Source organism: Ruditapes philippinarum, unplaced genomic scaffold (assembly GCF_026571515.1).
Source record: "Ruditapes philippinarum isolate M1 unplaced genomic scaffold, ASM2657151v2 ctg3578_1_1_1_1, whole genome shotgun sequence".
Lineage (NCBI taxonomy): Eukaryota > Metazoa > Mollusca > Bivalvia > Venerida > Veneridae > Ruditapes > Ruditapes philippinarum.
The window spans coordinates 76612-92842 of record NW_026863673.1 but is presented as its reverse complement, the minus strand read 5'-3'; the positions used below and the strand labels follow the sequence as shown (position 1 = coordinate 92842).

The following is a 16231-nucleotide window of genomic DNA, read 5'->3' as shown; positions in this document are numbered from 1 at the left end:
CATTACATGTATATTAGCATCAATAATTATGTTTTGAATTGAAATTCAATTATAATCTCTCTAGCAACCACTATTAACAATCTTAGCTTAACAACAGTTTATGTAGTGTGCAGAAACACTACATGTACATGTATATGAACATAAATAATTATGTTTTCAATTGAAATTCAATTATAATCTCTCTAGCAACCACTATTAACAATCTTAGCTTAACAACAGTTTATGTAGTGTACAGAAACACTACATGTACATGTATATTAACATAAATAATTATGTTTTCAATTGAAATTCAATTATAATCTCTCTAGCAACCACTATTAACAATCTTAGCTTAACAACAGTTTATGTAGTGTACAGAAACTACATGTATATTAACATAAATAATTATAATTTGAATTGAAATTCAATTATAATCTCTCTAGCAACCACTATTAACAATCTTAGCTTAACAACAGTTTATGTAGTGTACAGAAACTACATGTATATTAACATAAATAATTATGTTTTGAATTGAAATTCAATCATAATCTCTCTAGCAACCACTATTAACAATCTTAGCTTAACAACAGTTTATGTAGTGTACAAAAAAACCACATGTATATTAACAACAATAATTATGTTTTGAATTGAAATTCAATCATAATCTCCATAGCAACCATTCTTAAAGTTTTAGATAATTAGTTTCATATAAATATATATGTTTTGAATATACAACATGTAAAAAAATAAATACATAATTCCCTTTATAGTTACTTGTACAATAAATATAGTTGCATGTTATGTATGATCATCACATATATCTTTTTATAACTTCATTTGTTCATCATTCTTTTAATATGTTTGAAACTTACAGGTATTTCTGGGTAACATACAATGTACTATATGGGCATTATCACTTAAACTAGAACTCCGCGAGTCGGATGTGTCGCCTTGTGAACAATATAGTTTAGGAGAAATGGCCACGACAAAAATAAAGTATGAAAATTAACAAAGGGCAATAACTCAAAAAATAAGAAGTGCAGAGTACCGGTCCTTGTGCACTGCACTTCGAGTTATTATAAGAAGCATGCATACCAAGTTTGAAGTCAATCAAACTTATAATGACTGACTTATGCTCCGGACAAGCTTTAGGGGACGCCGACACCGACAACGACACCGACGACAACGACGCCGCCGACAAAAGTAACCCCTATATGTTGCCTTTTCAAGGCGACACAAAAAGGGGAAGTCTGCACATCTATGATTACATGAATCAGTCTTAAAAATGAAAATATGCAGATCACAAAAATGATTCATAAAATGGCAACAAAAACATACATGTTCATTTATGAGTAATTAAGTAACAGTGCCTTTTATCTTCATTACCTTTCACTTGCAGACTTAATTAAATGAAACAATCATTGGATACATCACTTCTACAAATGTTATGTATATAAATAATAAGTCTGACAATATTACTGATATGATTCCCTTTACTTATTATTCCTCTACAATACTGTCTTCAGAGTCGGATGAATCTATTGGCTGCGGCATCTCGGCAGCATCATCAAGGTATTGAGTCCAGTCTTGGACTCCGTACCTGTCAGACTGCTGCCTAGATGTGCCTAGATACCAAATCACCACAGCCACATGTGAACATGTTCCAACTGTCCGTGCACCAGCCTTGCACTGGCAGTACCAAGCCTTGACATGGTCTGAATCATACTGAATCCAAACAAAATAAGACTTGGAAGATACATGTCGACTTTGAAGTCTTACTCTCAACAAGTCTTTTGATTCTTTATACACCAAAATATCACAATCTCCATCAAGGTACTCTTGTGCATATGATTGGCAAAGTTTCATTTGGTAGGTACCAAGAGTCAAAAGACTAAGAGTAAAATCATCTATAGAGGGGAAATTGTCAATTTCTTGCACTGCTTGCCATTTTGAAATATTTCGCTTATATAGTTCATTTTCTTGAACATACGATTGTAAATGGTTAACATTCTGGATTTTATCTCTCATTCTCTCTGCTACAAGTGTGTCATCCATCAAATCTTTGGTTGCATTTAGAGGTGAAAGGTATTTGTTACATGTGGCACAAATTATGCGGACATAATCACCAATGAACGGAACTTGATTGGTAGGCAATACATGGTCAAGATACTTCCATCTCTTTATTCGAGCATTTGATGCTTCAACTACCCATCTGACCTGAAAAAACAAAATAAATATATCAATTATTAGAAACACATATGTGATAAAAAATTGAAAATCAATTGAATTGGTGTATTAATTTTAAAGAAAGTTGGATATCATAAAAAGAGCCACCGCAGAGTGGGGGCAACGCTCGACTTTTTTACTTTTTCTTATGGCAAACAAAGAGTTAAAACAAATCTAAAAAAAGAAAAAAAAAGGGTCTTCCATTTTTTTTTTTTAATGTCTGTCTAGTCACACTTGTTATTTTGTTCAAGTATAAATAGTTTCGATAAATCATCTAAGATAAAATAATTAAAGAAAATATAAGCAAAATTCAATGATCAGACTTTGACAGTTAAAGGGACTCCACTGAGGTTTAAAAGCCTAAAAACATAACATTAGAATTTCTTACATAAATAAACTGGGGCGCTTTAAACTGAAATATATGCAAAGATAGTTAAGAAATATACTTTAAAATAAATCGAAAATCGTAGTTTTATCCTTTTTCTAGTCTAATTTGAGTGAAAAGCGTTTAAACGCTTTTCATTTTGGGTCATTTATTTTACAATTTGAATCATTATTATGGAAAAACTAAGTGTGCGAATCATCTGAAAGTTTGCACAAAGATTCGTGGTCTACACCTACATAAAATGGTACATTTATCTGGAAAAAATATTTTCAGTCCCATCATGTCAAAAAACCTCAGTGGAGTCCCTTTAAGTTCATTTAAGAAAATAATGTGGTAAATGATAAATCATATATACCTTTGTTACGAACCGACTGTGGTTAGCGTCCATGGTTGTTAATTGTTTGGCACCCTTTGGCATGAACTTTGGCATTTGTGCTTTTATTCCCATCTCCTCAAGCACTTGCAGGGAGTCACGAAATCCACGGTCAACAACAAATATATCATTTGGCTGAGCCCAATTTTTGATTTCCTCTATGTTATTTCTTACTGCATGGTTTAAAATTCCTGAATCACTATTTTTAGAATCTGCAAGATATGGTCCTAATACAGAAATAAAGTATCCAGTAGTGCTAACTATTACCAAAGGTTTAACAAGTGGCCGCCCTTTATGTACACTATAAGAACGTCTTTGGAATTTGAAGTTTGTACTTTTTCTAATATATATGTATGTTCCGTCTAATACAATTATAGCTTGGCTGGCATTTTTTGCAAGTAGTGACTGTGATAGGGAACGAGTATGGCTTTTTATAATTTCTTCCCTTGATATGTGCTGGAAGCCAAGATATTTAGGAACAAGTTCAGAAACAAGCACTTTTCTGATTGTATGTACTGCTCTTTTTATGCTTGATTTAGATACATTAAAAAGTGTTGAAAGCATTTTGTTTGACAATCCAGACTTAAGTTTAAACAGAAATATACCCAGTGTAGTAATGTTGCTTCTAACTGGCGTATTTCTAACATGTTCTTCAGTAATAGAGCATAAATCTAAGAACTGTTCTTTGTTCAAACCTGTAAGATTGCACAAATCTTCATTTGAAAATGTATCAATATTGTCAATTGACATTCTATTAGACGATGAATTAAGTATACACTGTCTGACATTATTTATAACATTCACAATTGTAGTCCGGTTTAATAAAACAGACTCTAATGTTTTTACGTTATCAAAAACATTTGCTTGGAAACCATTACGATTATTACTCAGGTGAGCAGGGCAACACCTACTGTCAGCTGTTATGAGGATATTATGCTTCACAAGTGTTTCTGTTCTAAGTTTTGATGGAACAACAATTAATTTAGATCCTACTTTCTTACAAATAAAACAGTATGAATGACTTTTTGAAATTGTTTTTAAGCTCAAAGAAACCGATGGTGGACTTGGCAATTGTTGAATATCATTCTTTTCTGCTGTGACAGGAACAGGACATGCAGATATTATGGGTCTTTGGTTATGCTGAGAAGGATATGCCGGTCGGCTACATTTTCCACATATGTAGTCAGATTTTGAAGTTTCAAGCATGAACGTTTTTCTGAGATACCGGATAAGATATGGATTCACAGGCCTCCTTTGATGTATCTTTAGTCTTTTCCCACACAAAACGCATGGAGTTGGAGCCATCCTAGAATAGAATATAAACATTATAGAATTAAATTAAATAAATTCAGATTCAATTGATACATCTAGTTTTATGAAAGAGATCTATGTTTAAAATTTCTCCATTATCAATTAAAAAGATAAGTTAAAAATAATTGATTGCAACTGTTACAAGTAGTATTTCTTTGGTTACCAGTTTATCAACACTATTTCTCTTGTAGAAATTATGAAAATATTATTTGAATAGGAGCTTTGAAATATTAAATCTAGTATGACAACAATTAAAAAAAAAAAGGAAGAAAAAAAAATTGTACCTCCATCTAGGTTTCGAACTCTGAACCTTTCACATGCTACGCCATCGTTACAACCACTGCGCCATGAAGACTTTCGATCAGAAGATAATTATAACTATATAATTTTTTTATCGTGTTTTGTTGAAATTAATTCACCGATAATTTATTTTACAGCCGATAATGTATTTCATAGATTGTTACTGATCACAAATATCTATTCCGACTGTATAACATTATTTCGTGGTTTTATCCCAAGTCATATTTAACGGACGAGAATTAGCATGATTAGGCTTATCGTCTGCAAGTGCAAGCAGATCAACACTTTTAATGAAGAAAATCAAATTAAAATGGCACAGCGAACGAAAAAGAAACATGAATTTTATAAAGAATATGTTCAACATACCTTTACATGTCTACGTATGTCAAGTAATTCAACAAATTGCTGCGTAACAATGAAAATGTGCACGTTGTTTGTAACGATGAACTGTCAGTAAGAGTAGCGCTCCTTGCGTCGTGTAGACTACACTTCTAACGCATAACAAGTTTACACGGAATTCAATTGTCAAACTTCAAGATTCATGCGAGTGAGTAATGAAAATATCATTAATGCATGTTAGTTCTAGCCACTGTCATTTATTTTATTTTATTCAAACTAAAATTTACAAATACAATAGCAATCAATTAATGAAAGGAAAGCCTGCAAACAAAAGCTTGTAATTCGACCCCGAGTCACTCGTAACTTTGACCATCTGCTAAGTATATTACATAAAAATTAAGAATGAAGGCACTATTTCGACACCTTGAAATTTTGTGTGCCAATTAGTTGATATTAAAGTAAAGTATGTGTGAAATATCTAAGTGTCGGGAAAATGCCTTCATATTTTTTTCCGTTGAAAGATATGGCGAAAATGACGAAAACACGTGAAATATTCGACATAGGTGTTTTTATTTCGTATTTTACTCCTTCCAGAAATGAATTTAAATAAAATTTTAGACCATGTTTAGAATGAATAAGTATCATGCCTGCGAGAAATGTTATTAGTTTTGTTTTATTGCAATCTTTATATTTTACTAATTTGCTGGGCCAATTCACATGTTTCGTGAACCTAGCTTGCTACCTTATCGGTATCATTTTACATAATACATAGTTTGCACATATGTACAAAAGACTGGTAGTGACATTTCATCTTCTTGAATAATCTGGTACATCTTCACGAATTCTCATTTTCAACGTCATGAATTCACGATTTGAACATTTCACGATTTCAATTACTTCATGAATTTTATGAATTCATGAATTCAACTTACCGAATTCACGATTTCAACTTATGAATTCACGATTCAAACTTCCACGAATTCACGGTCTTACGCACATATAACATGTTTTATATCAATCGTACTTGAGAGATCTTTATTTTGGATATGCCTCTCATCGTTGGTGGAATTATTTGTCTGAGTTTACCGATAAGTTATAGGGGAGGGAAAGTCGGTGAGTTGGAACGACCGACTCGATGTTAAAACCATACAAACATAATACATGTACTGAGTTAGAAAAAACAAACAGATGAATTAATAACTTTTGTTTATTTAAATAAACTTTCACAAATTTATAAAGTCTAAAAGTTAAAGTATATTTATGTAGCGACATCGGATATGTTATGGTATAATAATTAATGATTTTCAAGCTAAGAAATTTGAACCAAAAAAAGAGTAAAAAACTAAAAACAGTCTTAAGAAACTCCTTTGACCCAATTAGTAATGCATGTTATGGGCGGAAAACACTGTGACATATAATTAATAATTCATTATTAATAACCGTTTAGGTTAGATTACATTCTTCACTTTACAAAAATTCTAATTTCAAAACTTTAAAACCCCTACAGAAATATCATTTTTTTACCTCGATATAGGAAAATTAGTAATTTGACTGCCATACAGGATACTAAATCACTATATTTGTACTGATTGCCAACAGGCTACAAAAAGCAGAAGGCGATTCAGACTGTTAGCCAATGCGAAGCTCTTGGAAACTTTAAACAGTACCAGGGTCTTTCAAATAATAATTTCTATTTGAAAGACCCTGACAGGACATAAAAATATTATCTTTTTAAAAATTGAAAATATCATATTTTAGGCATAATAGGCCTTTAAAGAAGCCGCTGTAATTTTTATTATATTTTTTTTTGTCAAGGGAATTCACTGTATTTTGAATTATCTTCCAAACTTTTATGTAGCTAAAGGAGGTGCTTATGTATGAGGTCTACCTGTAGCGATGACAAGTATATAAAACTTAATGTGAAAGAAGAAAACAAAAATAAATGATTACTTTTTTTTTAAAAAAATCATTAAGACAGTTATATATGTTCCGGATTGAAAGGACCTATGGAAAACATTGTATAGAAAGTAAATATAACATTTAAATGTATCCTAAGAAATGTATCATAAAATATGAAAACAATAAAACAATTACAATATTACATATAACAACATTTATATATGTATTGCACGATTAATAAGTTTACAAAGGATGAACAGTCAATATTTTTTTAAAGAAACGTAATGCCAATTTTCCTTGACTGATATCATCAGGGCTATATTAGCTATGATGTTTATTTTTTGACAGGTTATATAGCCCAAAAAATCGTTTACAAGGTTATATGCCGAAGTCACATAACTGGTCAAGAGGCCTGTCAAATTCCGGCAAATTTCGTTGTTGTTGTTGTTGTTTTGTTGTTGTTGTTTGTCGTTTTTTGTGCATGTGAGTAAATTAACTTTTTGAAAAAAGTGACATACATTTTTTTATAGCAAAACAAGAGCAAAAAGTATTTTTAAAATAGGTAACAAAGTGTGCCCGCACACAGTGATAAAAATTTCATGCGTAAAGTATTGACAATATATAACACTTAGAAATAATTGAAAAAATAATATTTCAGTTGCCGCTAAAACGGCCAACTAACTATTGAATGAAGATGCTTTATAAAATATCATATTGGCCTGAGATAATTATTTAACTGTAACTATCTTATAAAAATATAACAAATGTAACAAAATTATATATTATGAACATGTGCAATTATATATATAATTGTAGAATTATTATATCCTAAATTCACTGGGAAGATTCATATCTGGTATATTAAGTTTGTTCAACTCTTGTCTGTCTTTGAAGTTTGTCAGATTAAATATTGGCATTAGTTGTTTACACTTATCTCTAACACCTTGGTACCTGAGAAACGACATGTGACTTCTCCACCAATGGGCGTTATCTAAAACCCGGGTACGTGACATTGCGGGCGTGTTACTTTTCGCTTTATTCGTCTTCACTTTGTTTAATTGTTTCACTTCGTGGCTATCCGGCTCCATTCCTATATATTCATACAATTTATTCATCTTTTGTGTAACATTTGATTTAATTTCTTCGTAAAAAATCATCTTTACTCGACCCGGATATTTTTTAGCCAGTCTTACCCCACCCTCATAGTCTAGCATCATTTTCTTACACAACACCGCCGCATTCGAATTGTAGTCTCGGACCGGATATCCTTTAGATTCTGTACGACTATTGATAATAGCAAAGGGGTTCCGAAACAAGTGTAGAATTTTCAAATTTTTCCGTTTCTCTAGGAGTTTATCATACGTGCCTGTTGTCAGACGGAGCACTTTTGTCACTCTGTGAGTTGCATTTTTACACTTCTGCTCCTGCTTTTTGAGACAAGACATTTTTGTTTGTCGTCTGGTTTTCGTACAAGTTCGATATTCATTCCAGTCTGGCCCTGAAGTTCGAAAAATATTTATATTGAGCTTTAGTAACAATTAATCCACCACGAATATCAAATGTTTAATATACTAATTTTAAAATGTCATTTCAACGTATTATAAGTAAGTTTATATATGTAGAAAAATTTACTTATTATACTTATCTCAAGAAACTAATTAATGGACATATAGAATATTTTATCAAACAAAGAGATAATATCTTATTTTCTAATCTGTTCACGATGAAAACTTTTATTATCAATAATTGGTTATCACGATGCACTTTCAATTCCATGAACATATAATACAACAGAAACATTACATTAATTCTTCTATTTATCACTTTCATGTTTCGTTAAGATAAAATACTTGGCGACAAAGGCATATAAAAGTGCCAGTGTGTTGCTATACATTATCATTCTGTTATCAACATTAAAACACTGGAATGCTATCTTATTCTTCTTCACTCTTCTCAAGCTGATAATACAACAACCTTTAAATATGGTGCTATAAAGTCGATTGCGAAAACATTGGTGACAAATCCCATATTGTGTAATCTCTACTAGAAAAACTAAAATATCCCATTTACACAAGCATTGAGTCTAAAACACGTGCCAAGGTGGCACTGATCAAATCTTGTAAAGTTGGCCCTGGAAATATTAGCCAGTTAAATAATGAAGTGATTATACCTGCAAGTTCCGGGAGATCTTGAACATTTGGAACAAACATGTTCTCCAGCCGTGAAAAGTCACATTTGTACATATCCTCCAAAACGTCCAGCATCATTCCAACTATTGTAGAACCTCTGAAAGAAAAGTAAAAATTGCAGTGTCAATTTCAAAGTGAACACTCATCTTTGATGACACGACGGGGTAGACGCACGCTAACCAACCATGTATCAGATCTTTTTAAAGGAAGTCCACTGAAGTCCATAGGTATAAGGTCTTTTAAAAATATAAAATTTGAATTTCTTACATAGATCACCTTGGGGAGCTTAAATGAGAAAGATACGTAAAAAGATAATCAAGAAATATTCTTAGAAATCAATTGAAAATCGTATTTTTGCGTTATCCATAGCCCGATTTGAGTCAAAAGCGTTGCAACGTTTTTCTATTTTGGGACATAATTCACAATTAGAATAATTATTCTGGAAAAAAAGGAACCAGCGAATTATCTGATATTTTGCACATGAGTTAGTGATCTAGAGCTACAACAAATAGAATATCAATCTGGGAAAATTAATTCCAGTCCCGTCATGTGTCAAAAAACATATTTTACTTTTTTAAATAAAAAAAGAAAAAGAAAAATAAGTAATAATAAATAAATTAATTAATTAATAAATAGATAAAAATATTTCAATAAAATCACAACGAACACAGTTAAAACAGCGATAAATGTGTTCGATATTTCCATTAATTTGTATAGCTAGATACAAGAGAATGTCGTCTATTTTGCAGGGTTTTTTGTACTAGTTGTCTCCCTTTACATTTTATCTCTTTCGAACATGAATGAAAATCGTCAAAGCTGTAGGCATATTCAGACTTTCAAATTGAAAATAACGAAAGTTTTTAGTTCAACGGACATTTCAGAAAGGAAACTCATCTCTATTCTGAAATAACAGTTCTTTAAAAATAATTTCCTTTGAGTGAATAATAAATAGAGAATAACGTTTGCTATTTTTATTTTTTTCCCCAAGGTTGAGGAAGGCTTAAAATTTAAGCAAAAATATTACCTGAACCGTAAATTCAGAGAGTGGTAAACTAAGTGTTGATATATTTTCTTTCTGATTCATTCGGGACCATTAAGTATAATACTTAAGTAAGCATAATAGGGCGCTTGTCTTTTGAGAACTCTACAGGGCGCTTGCATTTCGATAACTCTATAGGACTCTTGCCTTTCGAGAATTCTAAGAGGGCGCATGAATTTCGAGAACTCTAAGAGGGCCCATGCCTTTCGAGAATTCTTAGAGGGCGCATGAATTTCGAGAACTCCAATGGGCGCTTGCCTTAATTGCGAGAAGTCTCAGAAGGTGCTTGCCTTTCGAGTACTCAAGTGGGCGCATGCCTTTCAAGAATTCTTAAGATGGCGCTTGCCTGTCATGAGCTCCATACCAAAAATATCTCTATTGAGCTGTAGACTTTTATAATTCTTAGTCAAGGATTATGCAATGACTATTTGAACTTTAATTAATCTATTTTATTCATTTATTCGGTTTAACTATCTGAAATGGAAATTCTGTTTGCTTTTGAAAATCAAAGGGAATTTCACAGTTTATATTGATGTTGGTGAAACAAATGCAAAGAAAAAGTTAGAATAAAAGAAATTAACACAATCAACTGCAGAAACGAAATATCTGAACTTACTTTGTGACATTTTTGACGAGAGGAGTTGTTGCTCTTCCTGTGTTTTTCATTTTGTTCACATTTGCCATGATGCCTTTACTGGAAAATGAAATCAACACAAGTCACATAAATTATCGTAAAACGTCTGAATATAGTATATGTCAGATTGTAACATAAAAGGTTAATAAAAGATATAAACAAAACTTAAGAAAGCATGTTTAAATATAGACATGAGCTAAACAAAACAGGACAGAAAAACCTCCCCATTTATGTCATGTATCGTATACAAAATAATCAACCAATTTCAAGGACAGAGTGGTTTTAGAGTAAAGTGCAACAACTCTTTTGTCAAGGAAATTCGGGTATTAATGAAAGAGAACTGTAAACTGTAACGTTTTATGATTTATTTTTTTATTTCTATTGTTATTATAATCATTGTTGTTGTTAATTTACCTGCAATTAACAGACCCCTGTGTAGAGCTGCAGACGAGATTATCAGCATGGTAGTAGTCCCAGACACTGTATTTCCACAGGGGTTCGTAAATATAAAACGTGCCCTTCCTGCAATATAGAACTTTTCGTCATTTTATCAATTAACACAGTCGCAACTTTTCGGCGATTTCCGTCAGACCATTCGTATGCAAATGTCAACTAACGCTGTCAGTAGGAGATTTCTTCTTTCCATCTAGTTCACATTAGGTTAAAAATTAATTTCTTAAAAGGCACATGACTGTGGCTGAGCTCATCAAGTAAAGTGTCAGCGGTTTAATATGTTTAGAAAAAGAAGTATCTAGTAGCGGAAAGAAAATAATGCACGATGAGACTTGGCAGTAGCGATAAGATAGTCGTCAGACCAAACAAATAATGGTAGCGAAATTTCAGAGTCTGATGCTGTTAATTGCAAATGCCGAAAGTAGGCCGCTTTTTTGAAGCGGTTACTTCCCTTTATATGTACACTAACGCCGAAAAAAATCAGGGGAGATCACTGCGTAAAGATGGTCAATGACAGGCGCATTAATTTTCAAGCAAAATAATTCCCGAATAGTCGAAGATTTCTGATATTGTTTTATCCTTTATAGATATACATGCTTATAATAAGCTTCATGATTATTAACATCTGTGTTAAACAACAGTTAGCGTCGAAATAATAAGGGTACAAACCCTAATTTAGAATAATATGGTTTTCTTCAGGCATTTTACATATAACTTCACCGTGGCTGAGGGGTCTGGAGTTCAAATCCAGGAGGGCAACTCTTTTTTTTTCAAATTGTTTAAATCAAATAAACATTGAATTGAATATCAGTGTTGCAATTAGTCTTAAAGCCAATTAACTACAATTAAAACGATGGAAAGCACTGGTGGCACTATACAAAAACAAATTGGTTGATAATCTCACAACCTTCACCTTTCTGAGACCCAAACAAATTCAGCGCCTTCTGTGCTTTGATTTTTAAACTTACCTAAATCCAAATAGTTGACCAGTAAACCGAGAGCCACTGTTCATGTAAGTATTAATCAACAAGTCATACTTTTGACGTGGGGCTTTGTGTTCTGTCGCCGGCGACATTGACAACCTTGACTGGACTGAAACATAAAATTATTACAATGAAAAAATGTGTCAGGGCTGTTGTTTTTGTACGGTGCTTTCCGTAATTACACGTTTTATGCCGGCTCGCCACGTCGAGCCGGTATTACGTTAGGATTTTACTGAGAAACAACCTAAAACTCCGAATACATCCAATAATTTAATCGAAGCTTGGCTTCCAGCTTTCTATAAAAATTTATCTATCAGGGCTAGGATCCAAAATTATTTAGCCAATCAAATTTAATCTTACATAGCGTCAAAAAACCTTCAATTTTCACGCCATATTTAAAAAGCAGCAAGTATTGTTTTGAGCGCAAAGATAGTATGATGATTAAAAATGTTTGTTTTCATGAATTCTTTTCAATAAATCATATTAACACTAACTTTTGATTTAGCGATTTCACCTGTTCCTCTGTAGTAAGTTTTCGTTTGGTTAATTAACATAAGTGTACACCTGGTTCTGTGCATTTTTTCTTTTTCCTTTTTTCCGGTCATTTTTTTCTTTTTCCTTTTTTCCGGTCATCGTTTCCGGTATTTAGTGTATATATTTACTGGCCGGGATCCGGGACGCCCGGACTGGCCGGGATCCGGGATCGTATAAGATATAGAGGAAAAACTATGGGCGCGTTTGTTGGCAACAAACTGAGTTGGGTTTTGAAACCGGGTTTTGAAACCTTCCATTTGTTTCGTAAAACTGGTTTTGAACTAGAAAAGGTTTGAACCATTTGTTTTCCTAAATCGCTAACTGGTTTGCAAAACCGACCAAACTGCCCCCATAGGCGGTTTGTACGGTTTGATGTATCCGATATTACGTGCACTTGTGGAAAAAATGGCGGACCTCGTGGATGAAAATGGAAACAGGTAAAGAAACATAAGAATTTGTCAATTATGGCGAAAGGCCAATGTTATTTAAATTGTATGTTTGTGTATGTGGGCTCAGTTGTACAAAATAACATTTTTTAAAGGCACTCTGCGATCGGCAAAGAACATTTGTACCAATTCTATGTTGAAATTTGTTCAAGATAATTCGTACCCGGTTGCAAGTCAAAATGCCCCAAGTCAAAACGCCCCCACGTCAAAATGACCCCATTTTGGCACCCACAAAAAGTGAGAATGTCCAAATTTGCGACCCAAATCGCTCCCATTCCAATCAAAACAATAACTTCCATCCGTTTTAAATCATTAATTTTAAAAATTTGACTATAAAGAGGTATTTAAACATGATTTCATTTTCCAAAATGGGGCGCGTTTTTGACTGTAAACATTCGTACCCCAGACAGTCGTGTACTCATCAGCGCTCATGTAGGCTACAAATGTATGTAATACAGGGCAGATCCTTTTTTAAATGTTTCAGGGTTATGGCTATTGGGCCTCTACACAGTGTCATCCCGGAACGTTTCCATCAACACCTCTCAAGAAAAAACTCTGAAGAGTTATTTGGCATGTGATGAAAAGTATAGAGAACAGCTGGAAAGCAGCATGTACCGCAGCAGACATTCCAGTCATTGTCCGGCAATATACAAACGCAGTGTTCCAGAGAGTGGCTGAACAACCTTAATGGTCTTGGTAAGGATGCAGTCGAGGAGATACATCCTTGGGTGCTGTGCACCTTGATTGATTGGACGAGTTTGACAAAAGTCATATGCACTACAACAAATCCATACTACAACAAATCATACAGGTATCTAACTTCTTGGAGTTTAACATTGACCTTCCAAACATTGATCGAATGACCATTTTAAAGTTTGTATTGAAACATTGAAACGATCTAGCAGTACAGAAGTGTCTTAAAAAGTTGATATTTTTCAATAAATAAATTTTGGCATGAAAGACATGGAAACGGGTGTCATATTTAAGAAAAGGTTGTAGCTAACAGCGGTACTGTTTTTTCTATGATAGAATGTATGACATACCCTGCAATCTTGTATAATTAAGTTTCATAAATTTACGTGAAATCTTCCATGTGTTGAGTATTTTCATTTCTTAACGGTCCTTACAGAAATGTGTCCCACTACCAGCTCTATATGCATGTATATAACATTTTGGGTACCATGTAATACAATGACTGAAAGTGACATAAACAAATCTTTCCATAAACCATTACAGATGACAAAGATACAGAGTCGGGAACAGGCACACCATGCGAAAATGCCAGAGATTAGATCAACTGGGTTAACATCTTCCTCTTCAGATGGTGTAGGTAAGTAACATCTCCAAAGCCATATTTTTATTAGCACTGCTGGTCACATACTAGAAAAGCTTAGGAGAGCTTTAATGTCATGGTCTGATAATACATCATAGCGTTTAATTGTCGCGTTCATTATAAACATTTGCTACAAAACGACATCTCTTCAGACAGTTAATGGAAGAAGTGGCCATTCGCTCCTAAGGCAATTAGCTTTTTTGCATTATTACTGTCTTGATATAATTCTGTTTATAGAATTATCGGAAACTTTTTTGCATCATTACTATCAATATCAAAATTCAATATTAAAGCTTTCAGCTTGTCTTGTATTTGTTGTCCTGCAGCTGTATTGCCAGCAAAAACAGGCATTTATAATCATTTCTCAGTCAAAAAATACTTTCAACCAAAAAGCAAGGAGTTTTTCAAGGAGTTATTAGTTTTATTTAAAAAAAAAGTAGATTGGGATATAATATCCAGTATACCCACGTTGCATTCTGGATTTAATTGACTATTTTCAGTAAACCAAAAACACAACCAAAATACCATCAAGCTCAGATGGTAAAAAGCTTACTACGGTGGGCGGCATTAAGCACCCATTCCTTTCATTTGACTGGCTTTGAAGACAAAGTTATTTTATGGTTGTCATAGTGCAAAATTTGCAAGTGGTAAATCGCATATTATTGTGGTCTCTAACCGATAATCGTTTTAAAAAACTTGAAACTTCAAATGCTATTCAGTCACACATAAATGCTCAAACATTATTATTTTAAATGGTGAAAAACTGGATTTTATTTATAGCTACCAACAAGCCAGAATGGCCAAATGAAGGGACTACAGATGCTGCTGAGCCAGATGTTTGTTGCGGGAAAACATTGAAGGGTCTGAGAAACAAGTTTGGACAAAACCCGCAGTTCTGAAGCTGATTGCCCTGTGCATCAAGACCACGAGGCTGACTTCAGAAAACCTTCACTGAAAGAAAAAACTATCTGGTCCCATTATTGCAATCAAGAATCAACAAAAGGAAACCAAGTTAAATGGTATCATATTTCAGCCTACTCTGCGTCGAGCAGAAATGGGAAAAATATATTACTTAAGTGTAATAGGGACACAGTTGACCATAAACATGAAATCAGGCAATGAGGCGAAAAAAGAAATTGCCTTACTTCCATGAACTGCAGGACTTTTACGGATACCGACCCAATGTTAAACTCCATTGTATGTAAGCAGCTCCATCAAGTCACCTCAGGGACTCAAAAGCTCTTCCTTGTAGAGACAGAAAGATGGAGAAAAGATGTAGAAAAAAAAAACATCAAAGAAGCCAAAGGTGAAGCATAACCGCAAGGATGCCAGTTGTTGAAAATTCTACAAGAGATGCGTGATGACATGTGAAGCAGGAACAAAAAACAAGTTAATGGAAGTTTTGTAAAAACCAAACAGCACGAAGACCCGTATGGCAAATGAGAAAAGCCCAAACTAGAACTTTTTGATTAAAAGATTGGTTATATGCTATTCAAAAATTCCAAGTAAGAGTGAAACATTTCAAGGGTTTTTTTTGACAGAAGTGGAGAGAGACATGGAAGATTTGTAGGAGCAATCCTTTTTGGGTCAGCTTTTCTAGTGAATATTTTCTGTTTCTTCATGCTCCTCTGTTCAGTGATACAGAGCTGTCAATGGCCCTCATTGTTATGGCATTTTCTTTGCAATGTTTTTGTTGAAGTTTTGAACTTTTACTTTTAGATTTTTCATCCATGTACAAGGCAGTACAACACTTAGAAAATGAACAGTCACATATCTGTAATTATAGATATTGTATTTTGCATTTTAAT

The 16231-nt window shown here is 33.3% G+C and overlaps 2 protein-coding genes across 2 annotated transcripts; both read right to left on the bottom strand.

Moving 5' to 3' along the window:
• Positions 1-822: 822 nt before the first annotated feature.
• On the bottom strand, positions 823-3713 carry LOC132722948 (uncharacterized). The gene is made up of 2 exons (XM_060707573.1): positions 2946-3713; positions 823-2196 (listed from the first exon to the last, which is right to left on the bottom strand). The coding sequence occupies exons 1-2, from the start codon at positions 3711-3713 to the stop codon at positions 1480-1482; spliced, it is 1485 nt and encodes a 494-aa protein (XP_060563556.1). The 3' UTR covers positions 823-1479.
• A 3843-nt stretch (positions 3714-7556) lies between these two features.
• LOC132722941 (uncharacterized) lies at positions 7557-12221 on the bottom strand. Its single transcript, XM_060707565.1, has 5 exons — positions 12096-12221; positions 11089-11196; positions 10657-10734; positions 8983-9098; positions 7557-8310 (listed from the first exon to the last, which is right to left on the bottom strand). The coding sequence occupies exons 1-5, from the start codon at positions 12200-12202 to the stop codon at positions 7634-7636; spliced, it is 1086 nt and encodes a 361-aa protein (XP_060563548.1). The 5' UTR covers positions 12203-12221; the 3' UTR covers positions 7557-7633.
• Between the last annotated feature and the right edge of the window lie 4010 nt (positions 12222-16231).

Excerpts from the sequence above, each read along its gene's own strand:
- LOC132722948 (XM_060707573.1), bottom strand. The coding sequence starts at position 3,713 with ATGTCAATTGACAATATTGATACATTTTCAAATGAAGATTTGTGCAAT. Across the intron at positions 2,197-2,945 it reads ACAGTCGGTTCGTAACAAAG|GTCAGATGGGTAGTTGAAGC; the intron begins GTATATATGATT and ends TTGTTTTTTCAG.
- LOC132722941 (XM_060707565.1), bottom strand. The coding sequence starts at position 12,202 with ATGTCGCCGGCGACAGAACACAAAGCCCCACGTCAAAAGTATGACTTG. Across the intron at positions 10,735-11,088 it reads CAGGGGTCTGTTAATTGCAG|TAAAGGCATCATGGCAAATG; the intron begins GTAAATTAACAA and ends TTCATTTTCCAG. Across the intron at positions 9,099-10,656 it reads CTCGTCAAAAATGTCACAAA|AGGTTCTACAATAGTTGGAA; the intron begins GTAAGTTCAGAT and ends CTTTTCTTTCAG.